Source organism: Oncorhynchus mykiss, chromosome 13, assembly GCF_013265735.2.
Source record: "Oncorhynchus mykiss isolate Arlee chromosome 13, USDA_OmykA_1.1, whole genome shotgun sequence".
Lineage (NCBI taxonomy): Eukaryota > Metazoa > Chordata > Actinopteri > Salmoniformes > Salmonidae > Oncorhynchus > Oncorhynchus mykiss.
The window spans coordinates 27,766,499-27,788,782 of record NC_048577.1 but is presented as its reverse complement, the minus strand read 5'-3'; the positions used below and the strand labels follow the sequence as shown (position 1 = coordinate 27,788,782).

Genomic DNA, 22,284 nt, shown 5'->3' with positions numbered 1-22,284 from the left:
CCATATTTAAATGCATCTCATCGAGCTGAAGTGCTGCAATGTGAAGCAACTCCGTTTGCAAGTCCTCGTTGGTCATTGCCTGCCTCAGTCATGGGCACATCTGCCTCAGTCATGGACACATCTGCCTCAGCCATGAGCACATCTGCCTCAGTCACGGGAACATCTGCCTCAGCCATGGGAACATCTGCCTCAGCAATGAGCACATCTGCCTAAGCCATGGGCACATCTGCCTCAGCCATGGACACATCTGCCTCAGTCATGGGAACATCTGCCTCAGCCATGAGCTCATCTACCTCAGCCACGGACACATCTACCTCAGTCACGGACACATCTACCTCAGTCACGGACACATCTGCCTCAGTCACGGGTACATCTGCTTGATGCTGATCATGGGAGGATCAGGACAGTCATGCTACTTCAGGTAGTTGTGCAGCACAGCTGTAGCAATGATCACCTTGCAGCATCTTCTTGGCTTGAAACGAAGTGTTTTGCGAAAACACTGGAATCTATTTTTCCATACTCCAAACATACGCTGGACCATCCCTCTCGAGTGGATATGAGCTCTGTTGTATCTTTGCTGCTCAGCTGTTTTATGTATGTAGTGAATAAAAAGTTACTCTGACCATATCCACTGTCACCAAGTAGTTGTCCACTATGTTGACCTCTCTGAAACTGAGACCAATGAAGAGTTGAGGGAAATCCTTCCATGCTGAGTTGCACCTTTCCAACGGGCAACAATGTTTGAGAACTCTAAATGAGGAGTGCATCCACCCTGAACATTGATGGTAAACCAGTTATGGTTACGGTATTCCTCAGCATCAGGAGTTGATGGACACTTGATGGGAACATGACATCCATCTAACCAGCCAATCACTCCTGGGAACTGCCCATATTCAGACAATTGCACTTTATAGTTGGCTTGACCAGCAGCATCAGGAAACTTGATGTGAAGACTCAGTTCACAAATGGCCCTGCAGACTTTGAACAATTAAACACAGAGTTGCTTCACTGGAACCACACAAATCACCAGTTTCACAATGAAAGATTCCAGATGCCTAAAACCTCAGTGATTAGAAGTTGGAGAGAATTAGGTGAAGGCCTTCCTCTTTGAGACAGAGAGGAAAGTCTAGGCTCAAGCAGAGATATTATCTCCAATGCATTTTCTTTGTACATAGGAAAGCAGTCTCAAAGTAATGTAATGGATTACTCCTATCCACCAGTACTGGTCTGACCTCTATGGTGCATGTTGGTTCTCATTTAGACATTCCACATAGTCCAGGCTCCCTCACAAACAGCACGAAGCAGAAGTCTAACCTGCCTCTTTGAAAGATTCATTTAAGCTTCCATTTAGTCCTAAAGTAGCTCTAATCTGCCCTCTTGCAATTGGCTTTGTTGAGTCCAGAACAGGCTAAATCTACCACTATTTTAAGTGCAAGTCGCTTTGAGATAAGACAGCTCAAACAAGCATTTTAGTCTGGGAGTAAGCTTAAGATTTGCTGGGAAACCGACCCAGAGTGTTGTATATAATATGACTAAATGTGTTTGTGTTGCAGGGGCAGTCAAGAAATGGAACTGCAAGGCCACAGGACATGGCATAAGAAGAGCTGTGGGAGACCACCTCAAGCCCCTGGTAGAGCCGGGGGTGGCGTTTACCACTCCACCATGCCTTCAGCAGGCAGGAAAAGTGGGATTGATCTGTTTGATCCATTTGTTTGTTTCAGTTCTCAGTAATTGAATCTTTTGACGTATTATTGATTTCAAATTTTTTTCATCTTCAACAAATGCACTGAATTTATACTGTTTTTCATACTAAGAGTCTTGATTGGGTCCATTTATTTTGCAATATGCTCAAACCAAGCTTTAATTAAACAGCACATTTCAGACATGGATGCATCGCAATGCATTTCACAGAAAGAATAAAACAAATAAGACACAGCAAACAGAAGAACATTTCAAGGAAATACCTTTGATTAACAAGAATTGGGTGCTACAACCCAAAATATAAGCTTGTTTTACTACATTGTTTGTTGTTACATTCCCCAGCAAGAAAACCAGAAACGTCCCTTAAATAGAAGAGGGAACTAACAAAGTCACTGACAAAAAAAACTAAACAGGTGGGATTTTAGGAGGGATTCTGAAAGACACTTCGGGGGTGTCCACTGAAAGTTGACTAGTAACAACAACTGGGACCAAAAAGACACCCACCATGAGACCCACTAAATCTGCCCAAGAAGAGGCAAACAAAAGAAAAACTCACAACAAACTTACAGACAGGAAGTAAACCAAAAAGGTGGTTAAAATAATGTATTACAATCAATACCATTCATACTATTACAAAATCATAATTCTCATTCATTCTTAATTAATTCTATTTACAAAAAAATCAAACAAAAACAAGCCTCAGGGGAGCATCGTCCCTCCCCGTCATACCTAACCAATACCCTATCTCCCCTTCCCTAATCTATCCCCTTACCAAACTCACTCTAACACTCCCAGCCCTAAACCCCCTTTCCACCTCTCCCGTGCCGCATGCTTCCCCCACTTCCTCTCCTCCCTCTTCATCTTCCCCCTCAAATCACCTTCCACCCTTCTCACTATCCCTTCCACCCCCCAATCTCTCCCTGTCTTGACTAAATTCTGCCTGGCTTCCCACAGTCCCTTTTTAAAGAGACTCATGAAAAGCCACAGCAGAAACCTGTCCCTATCCGTTCCCTTTGCTCTCCCTACGCCTCTCTCTAGCCTAGCCCATGTCAAAACAAAATCACTCCTAACCACACCTAGCATTACCCGTGCCCTAGCCCAGACTAGTCCGGCAAAGGCACAGTCCCAGAAGGCATGGCGCACAGTCTCCTCCCTGCCACAAGAGGATCTTGGACAGGTGGGGGATTGCACCAAACTATACCGGTACAAGATGGCACGTACCGGCAAGCACTTATGGAGGCCCAACCAATTCAGGTCCTTGAGCCTATTGTCCAGGCCCCGCGCCTGCACTCCCTCCCAGACCACTGACGAGATGCCCGCTACAGGCGCAGGACTCCCTGCCTGCCTGACCTCCTCGTACAGGTGCCTGTGGTCTAAACCTACTCGGGCAACTTCAACCTCGGGGTGCGCATGCAGCCACTTGGCCGCATGGCCAAAATGCCACGGCAGCTGTTCCGCCCGAGGACCCGCGTTAGACCACACCTTTACGCTTCTCGCCTTATACGAGAAGAACACCCGCAGGAGGTAACCGGACGGGTGTATAACCGGACGAGCAAGCTCCGTCAACAAGAAAGAAACAAAAATGGCGTCCAGCTTGAGGGGGAAATGTGGTACCCCCCTACCTCCCTCCCCGATGGGACAGATCATGCGTGCCCTGGCGACCCACTCGCACCTGCCACTCCACATAAACTGAAACACAAGCCTCACTAGAGGCCTCCTCAGACAAGCCGGCAATGGATAGATATATGCCACATACAAAAGAGACGGCAACACATCCACCTTTAGGACCAGGACTTTGCCCATAAAAGACAAATACCTAGCCTTCCACATTGCTAGCTTCCTCTGTACCACTGCGATACGCATGTTCCAGTTTAGTGTCGCTGAGCCGGAGGTCTCAAAATGAACCCCGAGAATCCTCAGGGCCCCTTCACAGAGAGATAACCCCCCAGGCACATCCGTTCTACCGCGCCATCTTCCGAAAAACTTGACGGAAGACTTTGCATGGTTCAGAACTGCTCCCGACGCTCGGGTGAAATCCCCAAAGATGGCAAGGGACCTTGTCAGGCACGAGTCCTTGCACAACAGCAAGGAAGTGTCGTCGGCGTACTGCGTCATCTTAACACGCAGCCCACCGCTTCCAGGGATCAACAAGCCTTCCACCCCTGTGTCTGCCCTAATGGCAGCCCCCAGAGGCTCCATGTACAGAACGAAGAGGAGAGCCGAGAGTGGGCATCCCTGCCTGACCCCAGACGAGAGGTCAAAAACGTCACCTAAGTGACTATTTACACTAACTCGACACCCCGCTCCGACATATAAAGTACGGATCCATCCTATAAACTTCTCCCCAAATCCTAATCTACCTAACACCCTGAATAGAAAAGATCTATTCACGCGATCAAAAGCTTTCGCCTGATCTAGCGCTGCTACCATTAAAGGCAGCCCTCTATCTTCAACCCAAGCGATGGAATCCCTGATCAACTGTAGGTTCCATCTTATAGAGCGGCCCTCTACCCCGCACGTCTGATCCTCGTGGACGACGTAGGGAAGGGCTGTGCGCAACCGGTCTGCTAAAACCTTTGCAAGAATCTTGTAATCTACGCACAGCATGGTCAATGGCCGCCAGTTGCCAAGGTCAGTTGCTTCCCCCTTCTTATAAAGAAGTGACAGCACACCAACAGCCATTGATCCCCCCGGGACCCCCGTCTCAAGGATGGCCTTCAAGACTTCGAGAACCACTGGTCCAAGTATACCCCAAAACTTGAGGTAAAACTCAGCCGGCAGCCCATCCATCCCAGGCACCTTCCCTTTTCCCATCCTCCTAAGAGCGCTCTCAACCTCTTCTAGTGAGATCTGGGCCTCCATCACGTCTCTAATGTCCTCTGGCAACCGCCGGGACAAGTGTTCTAAAAACACGTTTCCCTGCTCTACATCTATTTCCCTTTCCTTAAATAAACCTTGGAAATGATCAGTTGTCACCCTGACCATTTCCTCTGGTTTACTTACTATACTACCATTTTCTTCCCTAACTCCCTTCATTACCTTCCTACTCTGTCTGGCCCTAACCGACTTAAAGAACATAGCGGAACAAGTCTCATTATGTTCTAGAAAGCCACTATGCGCACGCTCCAGGAAAGCTCGAGCCTTCTGCTCCTGCAGCTCCCTGAGCTGCGCCTTTAGGGCTGCGAATCTCTCCCAGTCAATCGACCCGCCGAGGTTGCCTGCCTCGTACTCGAGTTCAATTAACCTTTGGATACGATCCACCTCCCTCCTTTCCTCCCTTTTTTTCCTTCTACAATATCCTATTATGAAAACCCTTATCCTCCCCTTGACTAAATCCCACCACTCTAACACCCCCTCGCACATGGACCGGAGGCCGTCAAGCCTCCGAAAGAAACAAAAAAATGCGTCAACGAAAGCCTGCTCCTCCAGTATATCCCGATCTAACTTCCAGTACCCCCTACCGAAGAGGCAGACTGGCGACCCCACCTGCAGGAACACCCCGTCGTGATCCGTGAAGAAAACAGGCAACAGCCGCCCAGACAACTGACCCAAAGACCTGGATACAAAAATGTAGTCGAGCCTCCGCGCAACCCCCCTGGAGTTGCGCCATGTAGGACCGACCATTGCCGGAGTAGTGTGCAGGCCACCATCAACCAGACCATGGCAAGCCATTAGCCCAGAGATGGCACCTGCACTGCTATCACCGCCTAACCCTAAATCTATATTAAAGTCTCCTCCTATCACCAAGTGCCTGTTTGTAACACACAGGGGCGCCAGACAGTCCACCATCTCCCTCCTGTCTGCCGCCACCTGTGGCCCATACACCCCAATTAACCTATATCTAGCTTCTCTAAACTTAACATCTATCCCCAAAACTCTACCCTGCATTATTACAAAAGTGTTCTCTATTTTAACCTCTCTATGCCCACACAAAATCCCTACTCCTGTTGAGTGCACCCCTCCTATGCCCCAAAAAGATTCCCCCTTATCCCACTCCCTCTTAAATCTACACACATCCCCACCATCCCTCAGGTGAGCCTCCTGTAAAAAACAGAAATCAAACCCCACACCCTCTAAATAACAAAAAACCGCCCTCCTTTTAACATTATCCCTTAACCCCCTAACATTTAGACTAAAAAAGAAACAGAACTATTCATTTAATTATTTACAACAAATAAAAAACCCAAAACCCAAAGAAAAACCAGGAGACTCACCCGATGCTCCCCTGGTCCATCTCCACCGGCGGGGACGTCCTCTCCTCTCCTGACGCCCCCCCGTCCTCCATCCCAACCCATGATCCAGGCAGTGTGTTGGGTCCTCCCTCCCCACCCACCATCCCCCCCTCCCTGTTTGCCTCGGGGCTGCATATAGGGGACCCCATCTCCCCAAACAGGAGTTGGGATCCCTCTAGCAAACAACCCACCGACCCCTCACTGGAGTCATCCACTAAAATGCAAGGGGCTGAGGCAAACCGGAAGGACAAATTACCCTCCCCTCCCCCCCCGCCACTCTCTTAACCCCCCCTCCCCCTCCACACCCCCCTCCCTCTCACTTCCTGCCAAGGTCCCCCTCTTTATCCCTTTCTTCTTTGGTGAAGGAGGTAGCGGGGAGACACAACGTCCCATCCCCACTAACCCCTTCACCAAATCCCTCATTTCGACCTCGAGGAAGCCTGGCAGGCTGTCCCCCCACTCCTTCCCCCCATCTTCCCCCTACCACCCCCTCCCCTCCCACCTCCACTCCTCCCTCCTTCTCCGTCACTGTCCCCGTTCCCTCTTCCACTCCTTCTCGTACCACTGTCCCCTTCTCCCTCTTCTCAGCTCCTCCACCTTCTTCCGTCCCCTTTTTCTTCTCTCCTTCTGTTCCATTCTTTTCTTCTCCTCGCCTCTTTCTTCCCACCTCATCCTTCTTCCCATCTTCTTCCTGCGCCGTCTTTTCCCCTGTGCCATCCATGCAATCCGCACGCGTCCTTTCTTTCCTCCCCCCATCCCCCGCTCCCCCCCCCAGCTGCAGACGCGTATGACCTGTGACGAGCCGGGCAATCACGCCACAGGTGTGCTCTTGAGCCACACCCGTGGCAAGCCTTGGGCTCGTCACACTCCTTGGCCTCGTGCTCTTCCGACCCACAAAAACAACACTTCTTGGCGCTGCACGAGGCCAGGATATGGCCATAGGCCATCCAACGCCTGCAGAACGGGGGCTGACGTGCATAGTAGAGTGTTCCCCTGTCAGCCCCCAGGGAGAACATCGCCGGAGGATGGAGGTAGCCATCCACACTCTTCGGGGACTCCCTGAGTAACGCCTGGAACCCTCTCCTCCCGTTCCAGAAACCCAGGGAGTCCCTGAGGTACCTCGCTGAGGAGACATTGTCCATGTATCTCCCCAGAAAGGCCCTCACTTCTTCATCCTTCACGTGCGGATTGTACATGTTTACGGTGACCACCCTGAAGTTGTTCTTTGCCAGGCTGGTCACCGCATAATGGCACAGGGGTCCTTTTCTTTCCGCTTCCTTTGCCATCTTCAATACATCATCACGTCACATCACGTCACATCAAAACCCTTTTCATTTGGGTTGCCTTGAAGGCAGAGTACTTCCCTCACCTCTATCCTGAGGCATCCCATCAATATGGTCCTTCCAAAAGTTTCCCTGCCCCAAGGTTCCATCTCCTTTTCAGTCCATGAAAATCTTACGGTATTTGCTATACCAATCCCCGGAACCGACCAGGTTTGCTTGTTTATATTCATTTTTCTTCTTCAAAAAAAAGCTCTCTTCAGAAAGAAGCTTCAACCTGAAATGAAAACATCTTTAACCAGAAAGGTGGTTAAAATAATTTATTACAATCAATACCATTCATACTATTACAAAATCATAATTCTCATTCATTCTTAATTAATTGTATTTACAAAAACATCAAACAAAAACAAACCTCAGGGGAGCATCGTCCCTCCCCGTCATACCTAACCAATACCTAACCCTTTCCCTATCTCCCCTTCCCTAATCTATCCCCTTACCAAACTCACTCTAACACTCCCAGCCCTAAACCCCCTTTCCACCTCTCCCGTGCCGCATGCTTCCCCCACTTCCTCTCCTCCCTCTTCATCTTCCCCCTCAAATCACCTTCCACCCTTCTCACTATCCCTTCCACCCCCCAATCTCTCCCTGTCTTGACTAAATTCTGCCTGGCTTCCCACAGTCCCTTTTTAAAGAGACTCATGAGAAGCCAGAGCAGAAACCTGTCCCTATCCGTTCCCTTTGCTCTCCCTACGCCTCTCTCTAGCCTAGCCCATGTCAAAACAAAATCACTCCTAACCACACCTAGCATTACCCGTGCCCTAGCCCAGACTAGTCCGGCAAAGGCACAGTCCCAAAAGGCATGGCGCACAGTCTCCTCCCTGCCACAAGAGGATCTTGGACAGGTGGGGGATTGCACCAAACTATACCGGTACAAGATGGCACGTACCGGCAAGCGCTTATGGAGGCCCAACCAATTCAGGTCCTTGAGCCTATTGTCCAGACCCCGCGCCTGCACTCCCTCCCAGACCACTGACGAGATGCCCGCTACAGGCGCAGGACTCCCTGCCTGCCTGACCTCCTCGTACAGGTGCCTGTGGTCTAAACCTACTCGGGCAACTTCAACCTCGGGGTGCGCACGCAGCCACTTGGCCGCATGGCCAAAATGCCACGGCAGCTGTTCCGCCCGAGGACCCGCGTTAGACCACACCATTACGCTTCTCGCCTTATACGAGAAGAACACCCGCAGGAGGTAACCGGACGGGTGTATAACCGGACGAGCAAGCTCCGTCAACAAGAAAGAAACAAAAATGGCGTCCAGCTTGAGGGGGAAATGTGGTACCCCCCTACCTCCCTCCCCGATGGGACAGATCATGCGTGCCCTTGCGACCCACTCGCACCTGCCACTCCACATAAACTGAAACACAAGCCTCACTAGAGGCCTCCTCAGACAAGCCGGCAATGGATAGATGTACGCCACATACAAAAGAGACGGCAACACATCCACCTTTAGGACCAGGACTTTGCCCATAAAAGACAAATACCTAGCCTTCCACATTGCTAGCTTCCTCTGTACCACTGCGATACGCATGTTCCAGTTTAGCGTCGCTGAGCCGGAGGTCTCAAAATGAACCCCGAGAATCCTCAGGGCCCCTTCACAGAGAGATAACCCCCCAGGCACATCCGTTCTACCGCGCCATCTTCCGAAAAACTTGACGGAAGACTTTGCATGGTTCAGAACTGCTCCCGACGCTCGGGTGAAATCCCCAAAGATGGCAAGGGACCTTGTCAGGCACGAGTCCTTGCACAACAGCAAGGAAGTGTCGTCGGCGTACTGCGTCATCTTAACACGCAGCCCACCGCTTCCAGGGATCAACAAGCCTTCCACCCCTGTGTCTGCCCTAATGGCAGCCCCCAGAGGCTCCATGTACAGAACGAAGAGGAGAGCCGAGAGTGGGCATCCCTGCCTGACCCCAGACGAGAGGTCAAAAACGTCACCTAAGTGACTATTTACACTAACTCGACACCCCGCTCCGACATATAAAGTACGGATCCATCCTATAAACTTCTCCCCAAATCCTAATCTACCTAACACCCTGAATAGAAAAGATCTATTCACGCGATCAAAAGCTTTCGCCTGATCTAGCGCTGCTACCATTAAAGGCAGCCCTCTATCTTCAACCCAAGCGATGGAATCCCTGATCAACTGTAGGTTCCATCTTATAGAGCGGCCCTCTACCCCGCACGTCTGATCCTCGTGGACGACGTAGGGAAGGGCTGTGCGCAACCGGTCTGCTAAAACCTTTGCAAGAATCTTGTAATCTACGCACAGCATGGTCAATGGCCGCCAGTTGCCAAGGTCAGTTGCTTCCCCCTTCTTATAAAGAAGTGACAGCACACCAACAGCCATTGATCCCCCCGGGACCCCCGTCTCAAGGATGGCCTTCAAGACTTCGAGAACCACTGGTCCAAGTATACCCCAAAACTTGAGGTAAAACTCAGCCGGCAGCCCATCCATCCCAGGCACCTTCCCTTTTCCCATCCTCCTAAGAGCGCTCTCAACCTCTTCTAGTGAGATCTGGGCCTCCATCACGTCTCTAATGTCCTCTGGCAACCGCCGGGACAAGTGTTCTAAAAACACGTTTCCCTGCTCTACATCTATTTCCCTTTCCTTAAATAAACCTTGGAAATGATCAGTTGTCACCCTGACCATTTCCTCTGGTTTACTTACTATACTACCATTTTCTTCCCTAACTCCCTTCATTACCTTCCTACTCTGTCTGGCCCTAACCGACTTAAAGAACATAGCGGAACAAGTCTCATTATGTTCTAGAAAGCCACTATGCGCACGCTCCAGGAAAGCTCGAGCCTTCTGCTCCTGCAGCTCCCTGAGCTGCGCCTTTAGGGCTGCGAATCTCTCCCAGTCAATCGACCCGCCGAGGTTGCCTGCCTCGTACTCGAGTTCAATTAACCTTTGGATACGATCCACCTCCCTCCTTTCCTCCCTTTTTTTCCTTCTACAATATCCTATTATGAAAACCCTTATCCTCCCCTTGACTAAATCCCACCACTCTAACACCCCCTCGCACATGGACCGGAGGCCGTCAAGCCTCCGAAAGAAACAAAAAAATGCGTCAACGAAAGCCTGCTCCTCCAGTATATCCCGATCTAACTTCCAGTACCCCCTACCGAAGAGGCAGACTGGCGACCCCACCTGCAGGAACACCCCGTCGTGATCCGTGAAGAAAACAGGCAACAGCCGCCCAGACAACTGACCCAAAGACCTGGATACAAAAATGTAGTCGAGCCTCCGCGCAACCCCCCTGGAGTTGCGCCATGTAGGACCGACCATTGCCGGAGTAGTGTGCAGGCCACCATCAACCAGACCATGGCAAGCCATTAGCCCAGAGATGGCACCTGCACTGCTATCACCGCCTAACCCTAAATCTATATTAAAGTCTCCTCCTATCACCAAGTGCCTGTTTGTAACACACAGGGGCGCCAGACAGTCCACCATCTCCCTCCTGTCTGCCGCCACCTGTGGCCCATACACCCCAATTAACCTATATCTAGCTTCTCTAAACTTAACATCTATCCCCAAAACTCTACCCTGCATTATTACAAAAGTGTTCTCTATTTTAACCTCTCTATGCCCACACAAAATCCCTACTCCTGTTGAGTGCACCCCTCCTATGCCCCAAAAAGATTCCCCCTTATCCCACTCCCTCTTAAATCTACACACATCCCCACCATCCCTCAGGTGAGCCTCCTGTAAAAAACAGAAATCAAACCCCACACCCTCTAAATAACAAAAAACCGCCCTCCTTTTAACATTATCCCTTAACCCCCTAACATTTAGACTAAAAAAAGAAACAGAACTATTCATTTAATTATTTACAACAAATAAAAACCCCAAAACCCAAAGAAAAACCAGGAGACTCACCCGATGCTCCCCTGGTCCATCTCCACCGGCGGGGACGTCCTCTCCTCTCCTGACGCCCCCCCGTCCTCCATCCCAACCCATGATCCAGGCAGTGTGTTGGGTCCTCCCTCCCCACCCACCACCCCCCCCTCCCTGTTTGCCTCGGGGCTGCATATAGGGGACCCCATCTCCCCAAACAGGAGTTGGGATCCCTCTAGCAAACAACCCACCGACCCCTCACTGGAGTCATCCACTAAAATGCAAGGGGCTGAGGCAAACCGGGAGGACAAATTACCCCCCCCTCCCCCTCCACACCCCCCTCCCTCTCACTTCCTGCCAAGCTCCCCCTCTTTATCCCTTTCTTCTTTGGTGAAGGAGGTAGCGGGGAGACACAACGTCCCATCCCCACTAACCCCTCCACCAAATCCCTCATTTCGACCTCGAGGAAGCCTGGCAGGCTGTCCCCCCACTCCTTCCCCCCATCTCCCCCCCCTCCCACCCCCTCCCCTCCCACATCCACTCCTCCCTCCTTCTCCGTCACTGTCCCCGTTCCCTCTTCCACTCCTTCTCGTACCACTGTCCCCGTTCCCTCTTCCACTCCTTCTCGTACCACTGTCCCCTTCTCCCTCTTCTCAGCTCCTCCACCTTCTTCCGTCCCCTTTTTCTTCTCTCCTTCTGTTCCATTCTTTTCTTCTCCTCGCCTCTTTCTTCCCACCTCATCCTTCTTCCCATCTTCTTCCTGCGCCGTCTTTTCCCCTGTGCCATCCATGCAATCCGCACGCGTCCTTTCTTTCCTCCCCCCATCCCCCGCTCCCCCCCCAGCTGCAGACGCGTATGACCTGTGACGAGCCGGGCAATCACGCCACAGGTGTGCTCTTGAGCCACACCCGTGGCAAGCCTTGGGCTCGTCACATTCCTTGGCCTCGTGCTCTTCCGACCCACAAAATCGACACCTCTTGGCACTGCACGAGGCCAGGATATGGCCGTAGGCCATACAACGCCTGCAGAACGGGGGCTGACGGGCATAGTAGAGTGTTCCCCTGTCAGCCCCCAGGGAGAACATCGCCAGAGGATGGAGGTAGCCATCCACACTCTTCGGGGACTCCCTGAGTAACGCCTGGAAACCTCTTCTCCCGTTCCAGAAACCCAGGGAGTCCCTGAGGTACCTCGCTGAGGAGACATTGTCCATGTATCTCCCCAGAAAGGCCCTCACTTCTTCATCCTTCACGTGCGGATTGTACATGTTTACGGTGACCACCCTGAAGTTGTTCTTTGCCAGGCTGGTCACCGCATAATGGCACAGGGGTCCTTTTCTTTCCGCTTCCTTTGCCATCTTCAATACATCATCACGTCACATCACGTCACATCAAAACCCTTTTCATTTGGGTTGCCTTGAAGGCAGAGTACTTCCTTCACCTCTATCCTGAGGCATCCCATCAATATGGTCCTTCCAAAAGTTTCCCTGCCCCAAGGTTCCATCTCCTTTTCAGTCCATGAAAATCTTACGATATTTGCTATACCAATCCCCGGAACCGACCAGGTTTGCTTGTTTATATTCATTTTTCTTCTTCAAAAAAAAGCTCTCTTCAGAAAGAAGCTTCAACCTGAAATGAAAACATCTTTAACCAGAAAGGTGGAACAACTAAAGGTGTTGACTCTCCACATCTATCAAGACAACTGGAGCACTGGGCCAGACACTCTTAAATAGAACCTGGACCAGCTCAGGTGAAACACCTTCCCACTAACGAGATGGACAAGCCAGCACAGGTGTAACACATACTGACTAACGAGGTGACACCAATCAGTGCGTCCTACGTGCTAACGAGGCTGACGGGCTGAAGTCCAACCGCAAAAAATGGGATGGAAAAACTAAAGCATGTAAAAGGTGGCTGACAAAAAAATAATGTAATTCTAAATATGTATTTTTTTTGCTTCTAGAACTCTCGTCGTCCTAAAACTCACTAACGTAAACTCACTCACTTCTGAACATCGCGTTGGTCCGTACAATTGACCTTATTTTAGCGCCCCAAAAACGTAATACTTCCAGACCAATTGTAATGTCGATACCATTGTAAAGCACACTTTCTCCCCTTTTCAAGAAAATAAATGACATGAACCTAAACGCTGCCGGTTTCTGTATGATTCAAGAAGGCAACGAGCCCTGTCGGGTCTTTTTTTAAATGGCGGGTGGGGAAGCGAAACGAATGCGTGATAGTAAGATGATAGTAAGAAGGAGAGATGTTGTGTGGGAAAATAGCTTTTTTAACTCGATCTGTCCAACTTATCACTGCTAAAATGTAAATAAAACAGTATAAAGAGTTTATATAATGTGTCATTACCTATTTGAAGGTTTGTGTCGAATTTGAATCGGGTTTTAGGACAGTGCTAAAGTGATCTTCAGAAGTAAACAGTTTTTTTGAGAGTCGTGATCGCTTGCAGCGACGACGCAAAATATGACTAGGTACCACCCCCCTTACCCCCGTCACTGTCCATATCTTGTTTTTAAACGAGAGAAGTGCTACACCTGGTGGAGAGAGATTGTAAGACAGAATTAGTTGCTTTATGCATGCTGAACATTACGACATGACACATGATGGCTATTACCATGTCGATCAACGCTTGAAAAGAAACGTTGTTCACACCCCAGATTTTGAAGTCAACACAGTCACATTAGTTCTTTGTAGCCTCGTTTGAATGTCGTGGTTGCGCACATTTGTACGGAATGGGTTCAGTTTACGTTAGCTTCTATAACTCTCGTCCTCTTGGAACGAGCCCAAACAAAACTCATATCCAATACAGGAAAAACATGCAGTCAAAATAAATTGTGATCCATGGTAACGCACTGGCTAAACGCAAAACACAAAACTTTTTGACTGCCCACCTTTGAGAATTTCAGCATCCAAGTTGTCCTTGACACGGACATGTCTGATTTCAAGAGGAAACCCCTGCAATATCCGTAGTAACTTTCCACCTCACTGCGGAGCTTCTCTCTCTTTTCAGGGTTCACTCGATAGGCATGTTGTTGGATCGGGGCCCAGTCGCCAAATGTACTGAACCCTGATATTCTAAAAGAGAATGAACACTGATATTCTAAAAGAAGGGCAACAACGTCAATATAATTATACCCGAAAATTGTCACGTTGATTGCATAAATAAATATGATTACTAAATGTTACATGAATTGTAAATATGAAATATCAAACCCAAATGTACACCCCTTTGTTAATATGTATTGTATGTATAATATAGAACATAAAGTAATATGTATAAATCACTGATATCGATTGGGGGGGAAATCAGGATGTAGATGATGTTGAAACGAACACAACTAAAGAAAACACCTGGAAATGGGAGATATCTTTTACCTCACAGGTTAGAGGACAACCTGCAGAAGACAGTCAGCTACATTTTGGAGTGATGCATTTAAATTTAGGGGTCGCTAAACAAAGGAATGTAACACTTATTTTGTCATCACTCATCGATATCATGCTAAAATCAATTGTGCCGAGAGGAGGGAGATGAGGTTGCACGGCCTGTTAAAACTAACAGCTCAAAAACCACACAGATTCTGGGAATAATGTGTACATCACTGTTTAGAGGACAACTTGTAGAAAACAGCCAGCTACATTTTGAAGTGTTGCATTTTGATTCAAGTGGGTCACCAACATGGTAAGTGTAACACAACTCTTTTTGTGTTAGTCACTTTTTGTTAAATCACATAAATAGTACTTTTTCAATTCAGAGCCTGGATTTTTCCCAAGGCTAATATCCATATCACGCTGAAATCAATTGAATGGGGCAAACTTTTAGGGTTCTACATTGTGAAATTAATTAAAATACTCCAACAACATTAAACCATTCTACATTGTGACATCAATATCACAAAATAACTCCTTCATGTATGCATTGTCTGATGTTTGATCAGAGATCTTTTATCAGAGTATCTCTTGTCACACTGATCACAGCTATAAGGTTTCTCTCCTGTGTGTGTTCTCTGGTGCACTGTCAGCTCTCCAGATCGACCAAAACTCTTCCCACATTGACCACAGCTATAAGGTTTCTCTCCTGTGTGTGTTCTCTGGTGCACTGTCAGCTCTCCAGATCGACCAAAACTCTTCCCACATTGACCACAGCTATAAGGTTTCTCTCCTGTGTGTGTTCTCTGGTGTAGAGTCAGAGAGCGAGATGTTGTAAAACTCTTCCCACATTGACCACAGCTGTAAGCTTTCTCTCCTGTGTGTGTTCTCTGGTGTTGAGTCAGATGGCAAGATCGACCAAAACTCTTCCCACATTGACCACAGCTGTATGGTTTCTCTCCTGTGTGTGTTCTCTGGTGTTGAGTAAGATGGCAAGATCTACCAAAACTCTTCCCACATTGACCACAGCTGTAAGATTTCTCTCCTGTGTGTGTTCTCTGATGAATTTTAATGCCTGATGAGGTGAATCTCTTCCCACAGTCAGAGCAGCAGTGAGTTCTCTTCCCTGTGGATCTCTGCAGGTGTTTATTGAGTTGTTCTGATCCGGAGAGACTCTTCTCTGCCTCTTCAGCATCACAAGGTTGTTGAGGCTCCCCAGAGGATCCATGATAGTTAAATATCTCTCCTGTGTGAACAACAAAGTCAGACATGATTAAAGGCCCACAACAGAGGTAATCCACTGTAAAAGGTGATGCCAACAGTGTAGTAGAACAATTGACGTCTGTAATAAATGTTACAATTATTTGACAATTGTCTTAAAATGAGCAAAAAAAATCCATATTTTGTCTTGTTTTCACATTAGTAGTAACATCGATGATTGTAGGCTAGAAATAAGTCATTCATGTTGTTAAAACTATAAACAGTGTGCCAGATGGCTTTTGATCTCCAATATAGGCAACTTTCTGTGTTTGCTAAAATTGCGGCACGAGGGCAATTTGATTGCAAAAACTCCTCCCTGCTAATGAGGAAACCGATAGTTATGGATGTACTTTTTCTGCCTGGAGCAGAAATGGTGAGCAAAGATTTTAGTTTTTCACAATATATTCTGAATGTGAAATGGGCGAAACTCTGGGGAGTAACCTCCATTTCCAGGTTGCTTATGAGTACATTTCACACTACTTTGGATTATAATTGTAAGGCTAGTTTGAATGTCCTGTTTAATATAATGTTTGCTACAGTATTATGAATTATGTATAATTATTGAAGAACCGCGTTAATGACAGTATCCATTTGGGTGTTGTCAATAAAGTTAGAATTATTTTTTACATTTTTTTTTATTTCACATAACACAATGGAAAAATCGATATACAGTGTGTGCAAATGGAGTAAGGAGGAAAGGCAATAAAAAGGCCATAGTAGCGAAGTAATTACAATTGAGCAAATTAACACTGGAGTGACAGATCTGCAGATGATGATGTGCAAGTAGAAATACGGGTCTGCAAATAAGCAAAAAAAGTAAATAAAAACACGGGGATGAGGTAGGCAGTTGGATGGGCTATTGTACAGCTGCAGCGATCAGTAAACTGCTGAGATAGCTGATGCTTAAAGTTAGTGAGGGAGATTTAAGTCTCCAACTTCAGCAATTTTTGCAATTCGTTCCAGTCATTGGCAGCAGAGAACTGGAAGGAAAGGTTTCCAAAGTAGGTGTTGGCTTTGTGGATGACCAGTGAGATATATAGTCTAACCAGACACATTAGAATATGTGGACAACAACAAATACCTAAGTCAGAATCGTCCAGAGTAGTGACGCCAGTCAGGTGGCAGGTGCAGATCGGTTGAAGAGCATTTAATTCTACTAGCGTTTAAGACCAGTTGGTGGCCACAGAAGGAGTTTGGTATTGCATTGAAGCTCGTTTGGAGGTTTGTTAACACTATGTCCAAAGAAGGGCCAGATGTATACAGAATGGTGTCGTCTGTGTAGAGGTGGATCAATGAATAGCCTGCAGTAAAAGCAACATCGCTGGTATATACAGAGAAAAGAGTCGGTCCGAGAATTGAACCCTGTGGTACCCCCAAAGAGACTACCAGAGGTCTGGACAACAGGCCCTCCGATTTGATACAGAACTCTATCTGAGAAGTAGTTGGTGAACCAGGCGAGTCAGTCATTTGAAAAACCAAGGCTGTTGAGTCTGCCGATAAGAATACGGTGATTGACAGAGTCGAAAGCCTTGGCCAGGTCGATGAAGACGGCTGCACAGTACTGTCTTTTATCGATGGCGGTTATGATATTGTTTAGCACCTTGAGTGTGACTGAGATGCACCCGTGACCAGCTCGGAAATCGAATTGCACAGCAGAGAAGGTACGGTGAGATTCAAAATGGTCAGTGATCTGTTTGTTAAAACTAACAGGTCTGTGAGAGCCGGAATTCTTACTGGTTGGTAGGTGATCAAATACTTACAGTGGGGAGAACAAGCATTTGATACACAATCCAGAAAATCACATTGTATGATTTTTAAGTAATTCATTTGCATTTTATGGCATGACATTAGTATTTGATCACCTACCAACCAGTAGGAATTCCGGCTCTCACAGACCTGTTAGTTTTCTTTAAGAATCCCTCCTGTTCTCCACTCATCACCTGTATTAACTGCACCTGTTTGAACTCGTTACCTGTATAAAAGACACCTGTCCACACACTCAATCAAACAGACTCCAACCTCTCCACAATGGCCAAGACCAGAGAGCTGTGTAAGGACATCAGGGATAAAATTGTAGACCTGCACAAGGCTGGGATGGGCTACAGGACAATAGGCAAGCAGCTTGGTGAGAAGGCAACAACTGTTGGCGCAATTATTAGAAAATGGAAGAAGTTCAAGATGAGATGAGATGAGATTTATGATATTTATTTATCAGGATATTTTATACATGCAGGCTGCAATGTTAGCATTTTTGAGCTTTATGTATCTTATTAAAAAGAAACTTAGCAACGGCAATGAAAATGTTTCTTTATCATTTTCATTTAAATAGAATGTAGATTAACCACAGAGAATGATGTTGAGCTAAACTATAATAATTATTATTACTATTATAAATTAAATTAAACTGTTCCAATAAAATGTGAATATGAAAATCATAACTGGCACCAGATCAGTAGAAATGGTCAGATAACTTGGCACCAAATGGAAAAGGTTGCTGACTGCTGGTGTAGTCTATTACCAGAAACTATAGGAGCATAACGACTGCTGGTGTAGCCTATTACCAGAAACTATAGGAGCATAACGACTGCTGGTGTAGTCTATTACCAGAAACTATAGGAGCATAACATCAGAATTTACAAAGGCCAGCAGCCGAGTGAGGAGTAGGGTAAGGAAGAGGTTTTTTCTGATGGTTAGGCTATCTTGTTTCAGAGGGGTGTCATCAATAGCCCATAATGACAACAGATAAACAGAAATACCTTATTTACATAAGTATTCAGACCCTTTGCTATGAGACTCGAAATTGCTTTCAGGTGCATCCTGTTTCCATTAATCATCCTTAAGATGTATCTACAACTTGTTCGTAGTCCAACTGTGGTAAATTCAATTGATTGGATATGATATGGAAGTCACACACCTGTTAATATAAGGTCCCACAGTTTACTGTGCATGTCAGAGAAAAAAAACAAGAAATGAGGTCGAAGAAATTGTCCGTAGAGCTCCCAGACATGATTATTTCGAGGCACAGATCTGGGGAAGGGTACCAAAAAAATTCTGCAGCATTGAAGGTCCCCAAGAAAACAGTGACCTCCATCATTTTTAAATGGAATACGCTTCCTAGAGCTGGTCACCCGGCCAAACTGAGCGATTGGGGGAGAAGGACCTTGGTCAGGGAGGTGACCAAAAACCTGATGGTCACTCTGACAGTGCTCCAAAGTTCCTCTGTGGAGATGGGAGAACTTCTCTGTGGAGAAGGACAACCATCTCTGCAGCACTCCAACAATCAGGCCTTTATGGTAGAGTGGCCAGACAGAAGCCACTCCTCAGTAAAAGACATGACAGCCTGCTTGGAGTTTGCCAAAAGGAACCCAAAGGATGGATGGAATGGAAAAAGTTTGCTGACTGCTGGTGTAGCCTATTACCAGAAGCTTTAGGAGCATAACATCAGAATTTACGAAGGCCAGCAGCAGAGGGGGGAGGAAGAGTTTTTTTCTGATGGTTCGGCTATCTTGATCTCTGGCTCCCGAGTCATTTGTGTGTCTTAATTATTTAATCAAACAGAGTGCTTAAAGCATCAGACCAGTTCAGTACATATAGTTGATTTAATTAAAACACATGGGGTGTGTCTATATATGGAAAAATACACGTTATAACATTTCTACCAATCGGTTGGTAGAAAGAAAAGACGACTCTTGGTTGACCCAATATTTTTTTTAGTTGGGGCCCTAGTGCATTCATTAAATTCAGACCGCTTCCCTTTTTACACATTTTGTTACGTTACTTATTCTAAATTTGATTTTTTTTTAAAGAATTAAATGAAAATGTTAAATGTTTTAGAAATGCTTGAGACTCAATTAAATCAATTAATCATGTAGAGGATATACAGTGTTTGTTTACATTTACTGATAAACATTGGAGTAAAAAAAAGCTTATATTTTGGGGTTCTGATGGGGTACGACAGTTGACCTAAGCTCATGGGGCATTTGTAAGTGATTTCTTCAAGAAACAATGGGTACATATAATTAATGTATAAGTCCCAAAATGGATGTAACAACTGCTGAATGCCCCTCTATGACTACATATTGGGCTAATCTAATAGGAGAAATTGAGGACTACAGTATTTCAGGCATTGTCATTAGATGCATTTGATCAATTGTTGACGTTTTGTTGATGGTCCACTCTTGATGTTCTAAACGTTACAGTGTAGCTTCAGCCATTCCTACAGAACAACATTAAAGTGTAGAACCCCTTTACTGCATATTGGTTCAACGACTGCAGACGGTACTTACTGGTGTTAAACAGATCTCCAACCTCCTCCTCTTCCTCCTTCAACGTGACAGTCATCTCCCCCTCCTCCTCCTCCTTCACTCCAAAAACTGCATCCTCCTCTTTCTCCTCTTCTTTTACTGTAACATCGTCCTCCTCTTTCACTCTGAACGCGTCTTCCTCTTCTTTCACTTTCACAGCCTCACCCTCTACTTCTTGTTTAACCGTGACATCCTCCTCTTCCTTCTCCTCTTTCACAACAATGTTCAGCCACAGACCCTCTTTCTCCGTCCAGCAGACCCCCTCTTCTTTAACAGGACGAGAGTAGTTGAGTGAACTCATGGTCGGGGATGTTAGCTAGCTTTATTAGCGACTAGGCTAGTGCTAACTAAACCAGCCAGCTACTATAGCTGACTAATACAAAAAACGTAATATTAAATAGGTTAACAAGTTTAGACACAGAAGTGTGTCGAAAACAGAGTAGCTAATATATACCGAAAGCGTATAAATAACTTGAATCTTTCGGCTATGTTGGTTAGCAAGCTACCGAAGTGGTTGACGAGCTGTTTCTGAAGAACCGTCCATTAGATTATACGTCACGCTGGCAGCGTTGCCTGAAAGACTCACATCGCTGACTGGAGGGGAAACGCAGCTGAGGATCATATTTTATTTTCAGATAAATATTATTTTACGTGAATTTAATTAAATAATACTATTATATTGAGACATACAAAGACCTGAATGTGTTGATTGACTATTGCAAGTAAAAAGACGTTTACTACAGAACATTTAAGGCAGTTTCATTTAAGTCATACTAAACCTAAATAAGTAGCTAGCTAATGTAGGTCTATACTGCTCCTACGTAGTGTAACAATACATCATGTAGATGTATATAATGAACAGACTAGGTCCATACTGCTCCTACATGGTGTAACAACATTCCTTCCCACTTTTTCCGCATTGTGTTATTAGCCATTAGCCTTATTCTAAAAATGATTTAAAATACATTTCAAATACTCAAATCGACAATACCCCATAACGACAAAGCAAAAACGCTACATATTTTTGCTAATTTATTAAAATCAACTGAAAAATCACAGTTACATAAGTATTCAGACCCTTTACAAAGTACTTGGTTGAAACAACTTTGGCATCGATTACAGCCTCCAGTCTTCTGGGGTATGACATTACAAGCTTGGCACACCTGCATGTGGGGAGTTTCTACCATTCTTCTCTACAGATCCTCTCAAGCTCTGTGAGGTTGGAAGGGGAGCATTGCTACACAGCTATTTTCAGGTCTCTCCAGAGATGTTAGATAGGGTTCATGTCCGGGCTCTGGCTGGGCCACACAAGGTTATTTAGAGACTTGTCCCAAAGCCACTCCTGTGTTGTCTTGGCTGTGTGCTTACGGGCGTTGTCCTGTTGGAAGGTGAACCTTCACCCCAGTCTGAGGTCTTCAGTGCTATGGAGCAGGTTTTCATCAAGAGTGGCCTCCGTCTGGCCACTCTACCATAAAGACCTGATTTGTGGAGTGCTGCAGAGATGGTTGTCCTTGAGGAAGGTTCTCCCATCTCCACAAAGGAACTCTGGAGCTCTGTCAGAGTGAACATTGGGTTCTTGGTCACCTCCCTGACCAAGGCCTTTCTCCCCCGATTTCTCAGTTTGGCTGGGCGGTCAGCTCTAGGAAGTCTTGGTGGTTCCAAAAATTCTTACATTTAAGAATGATAGGGGAGACTGTTCTTGGGGACCTTCAATGCTGCAGAAATGTTTTTGTACCCTTCCCCAGATCTGTGCCTCGGCACAATCCTGTCTCGGAGCTCTACAGACAATTCCTTTGACCTCATGGCTTAGTTTTTGTTCAGACATGCAGTGTCAACTGTGACCTTATATAGACAGGTCTGTGCCTTTCCAAATAATGTCCAATCAATTGAATTTACCACAGGTGGACTCCAATCAAGTTGTAGAAACATCTCAAGGATGATCAATGGAATCAGGATGCATCTGATCTCATAGTAAAGGGTCTGAATACTTAAGTTAATCAATGTGCAATTTTTTTTTTTTAAACTAAACTTTTTGGTTTGTCATTATGGGGTATTGTGTGTAGGGGTAAAACAAATCGTCCATTTTAGAATAAAGCTGTAATGTAACAAAATGTGGAAAAAGTGAAGGCGTCTGAATACTTTACGAATGCCCTATCCTATAGCTAATACTAATACCTAATACACCACACACTATAGCTAATAGCCTACACCCTATAGCTAATACTAATA

The 22,284-nt window shown here is 46.4% G+C and overlaps 1 protein-coding gene across 1 annotated transcript; it reads right to left on the bottom strand.

Moving 5' to 3' along the window:
- Positions 1–209: 209 nt before the first annotated feature.
- On the bottom strand, positions 210–20,629 carry LOC110485129 (zinc finger protein 391-like). The gene is made up of 6 exons (XM_036939731.1): positions 20,038–20,629; positions 15,370–15,737; positions 12,302–12,468; positions 11,851–12,175; positions 7,100–7,219; positions 210–383 (listed from the first exon to the last, which is right to left on the bottom strand). The coding sequence occupies exons 1-6, from the start codon at positions 20,354–20,356 to the stop codon at positions 210–212; spliced, it is 1,473 nt and encodes a 490-aa protein (XP_036795626.1). The 5' UTR covers positions 20,357–20,629.
- Between the last annotated feature and the right edge of the window lie 1,655 nt (positions 20,630–22,284).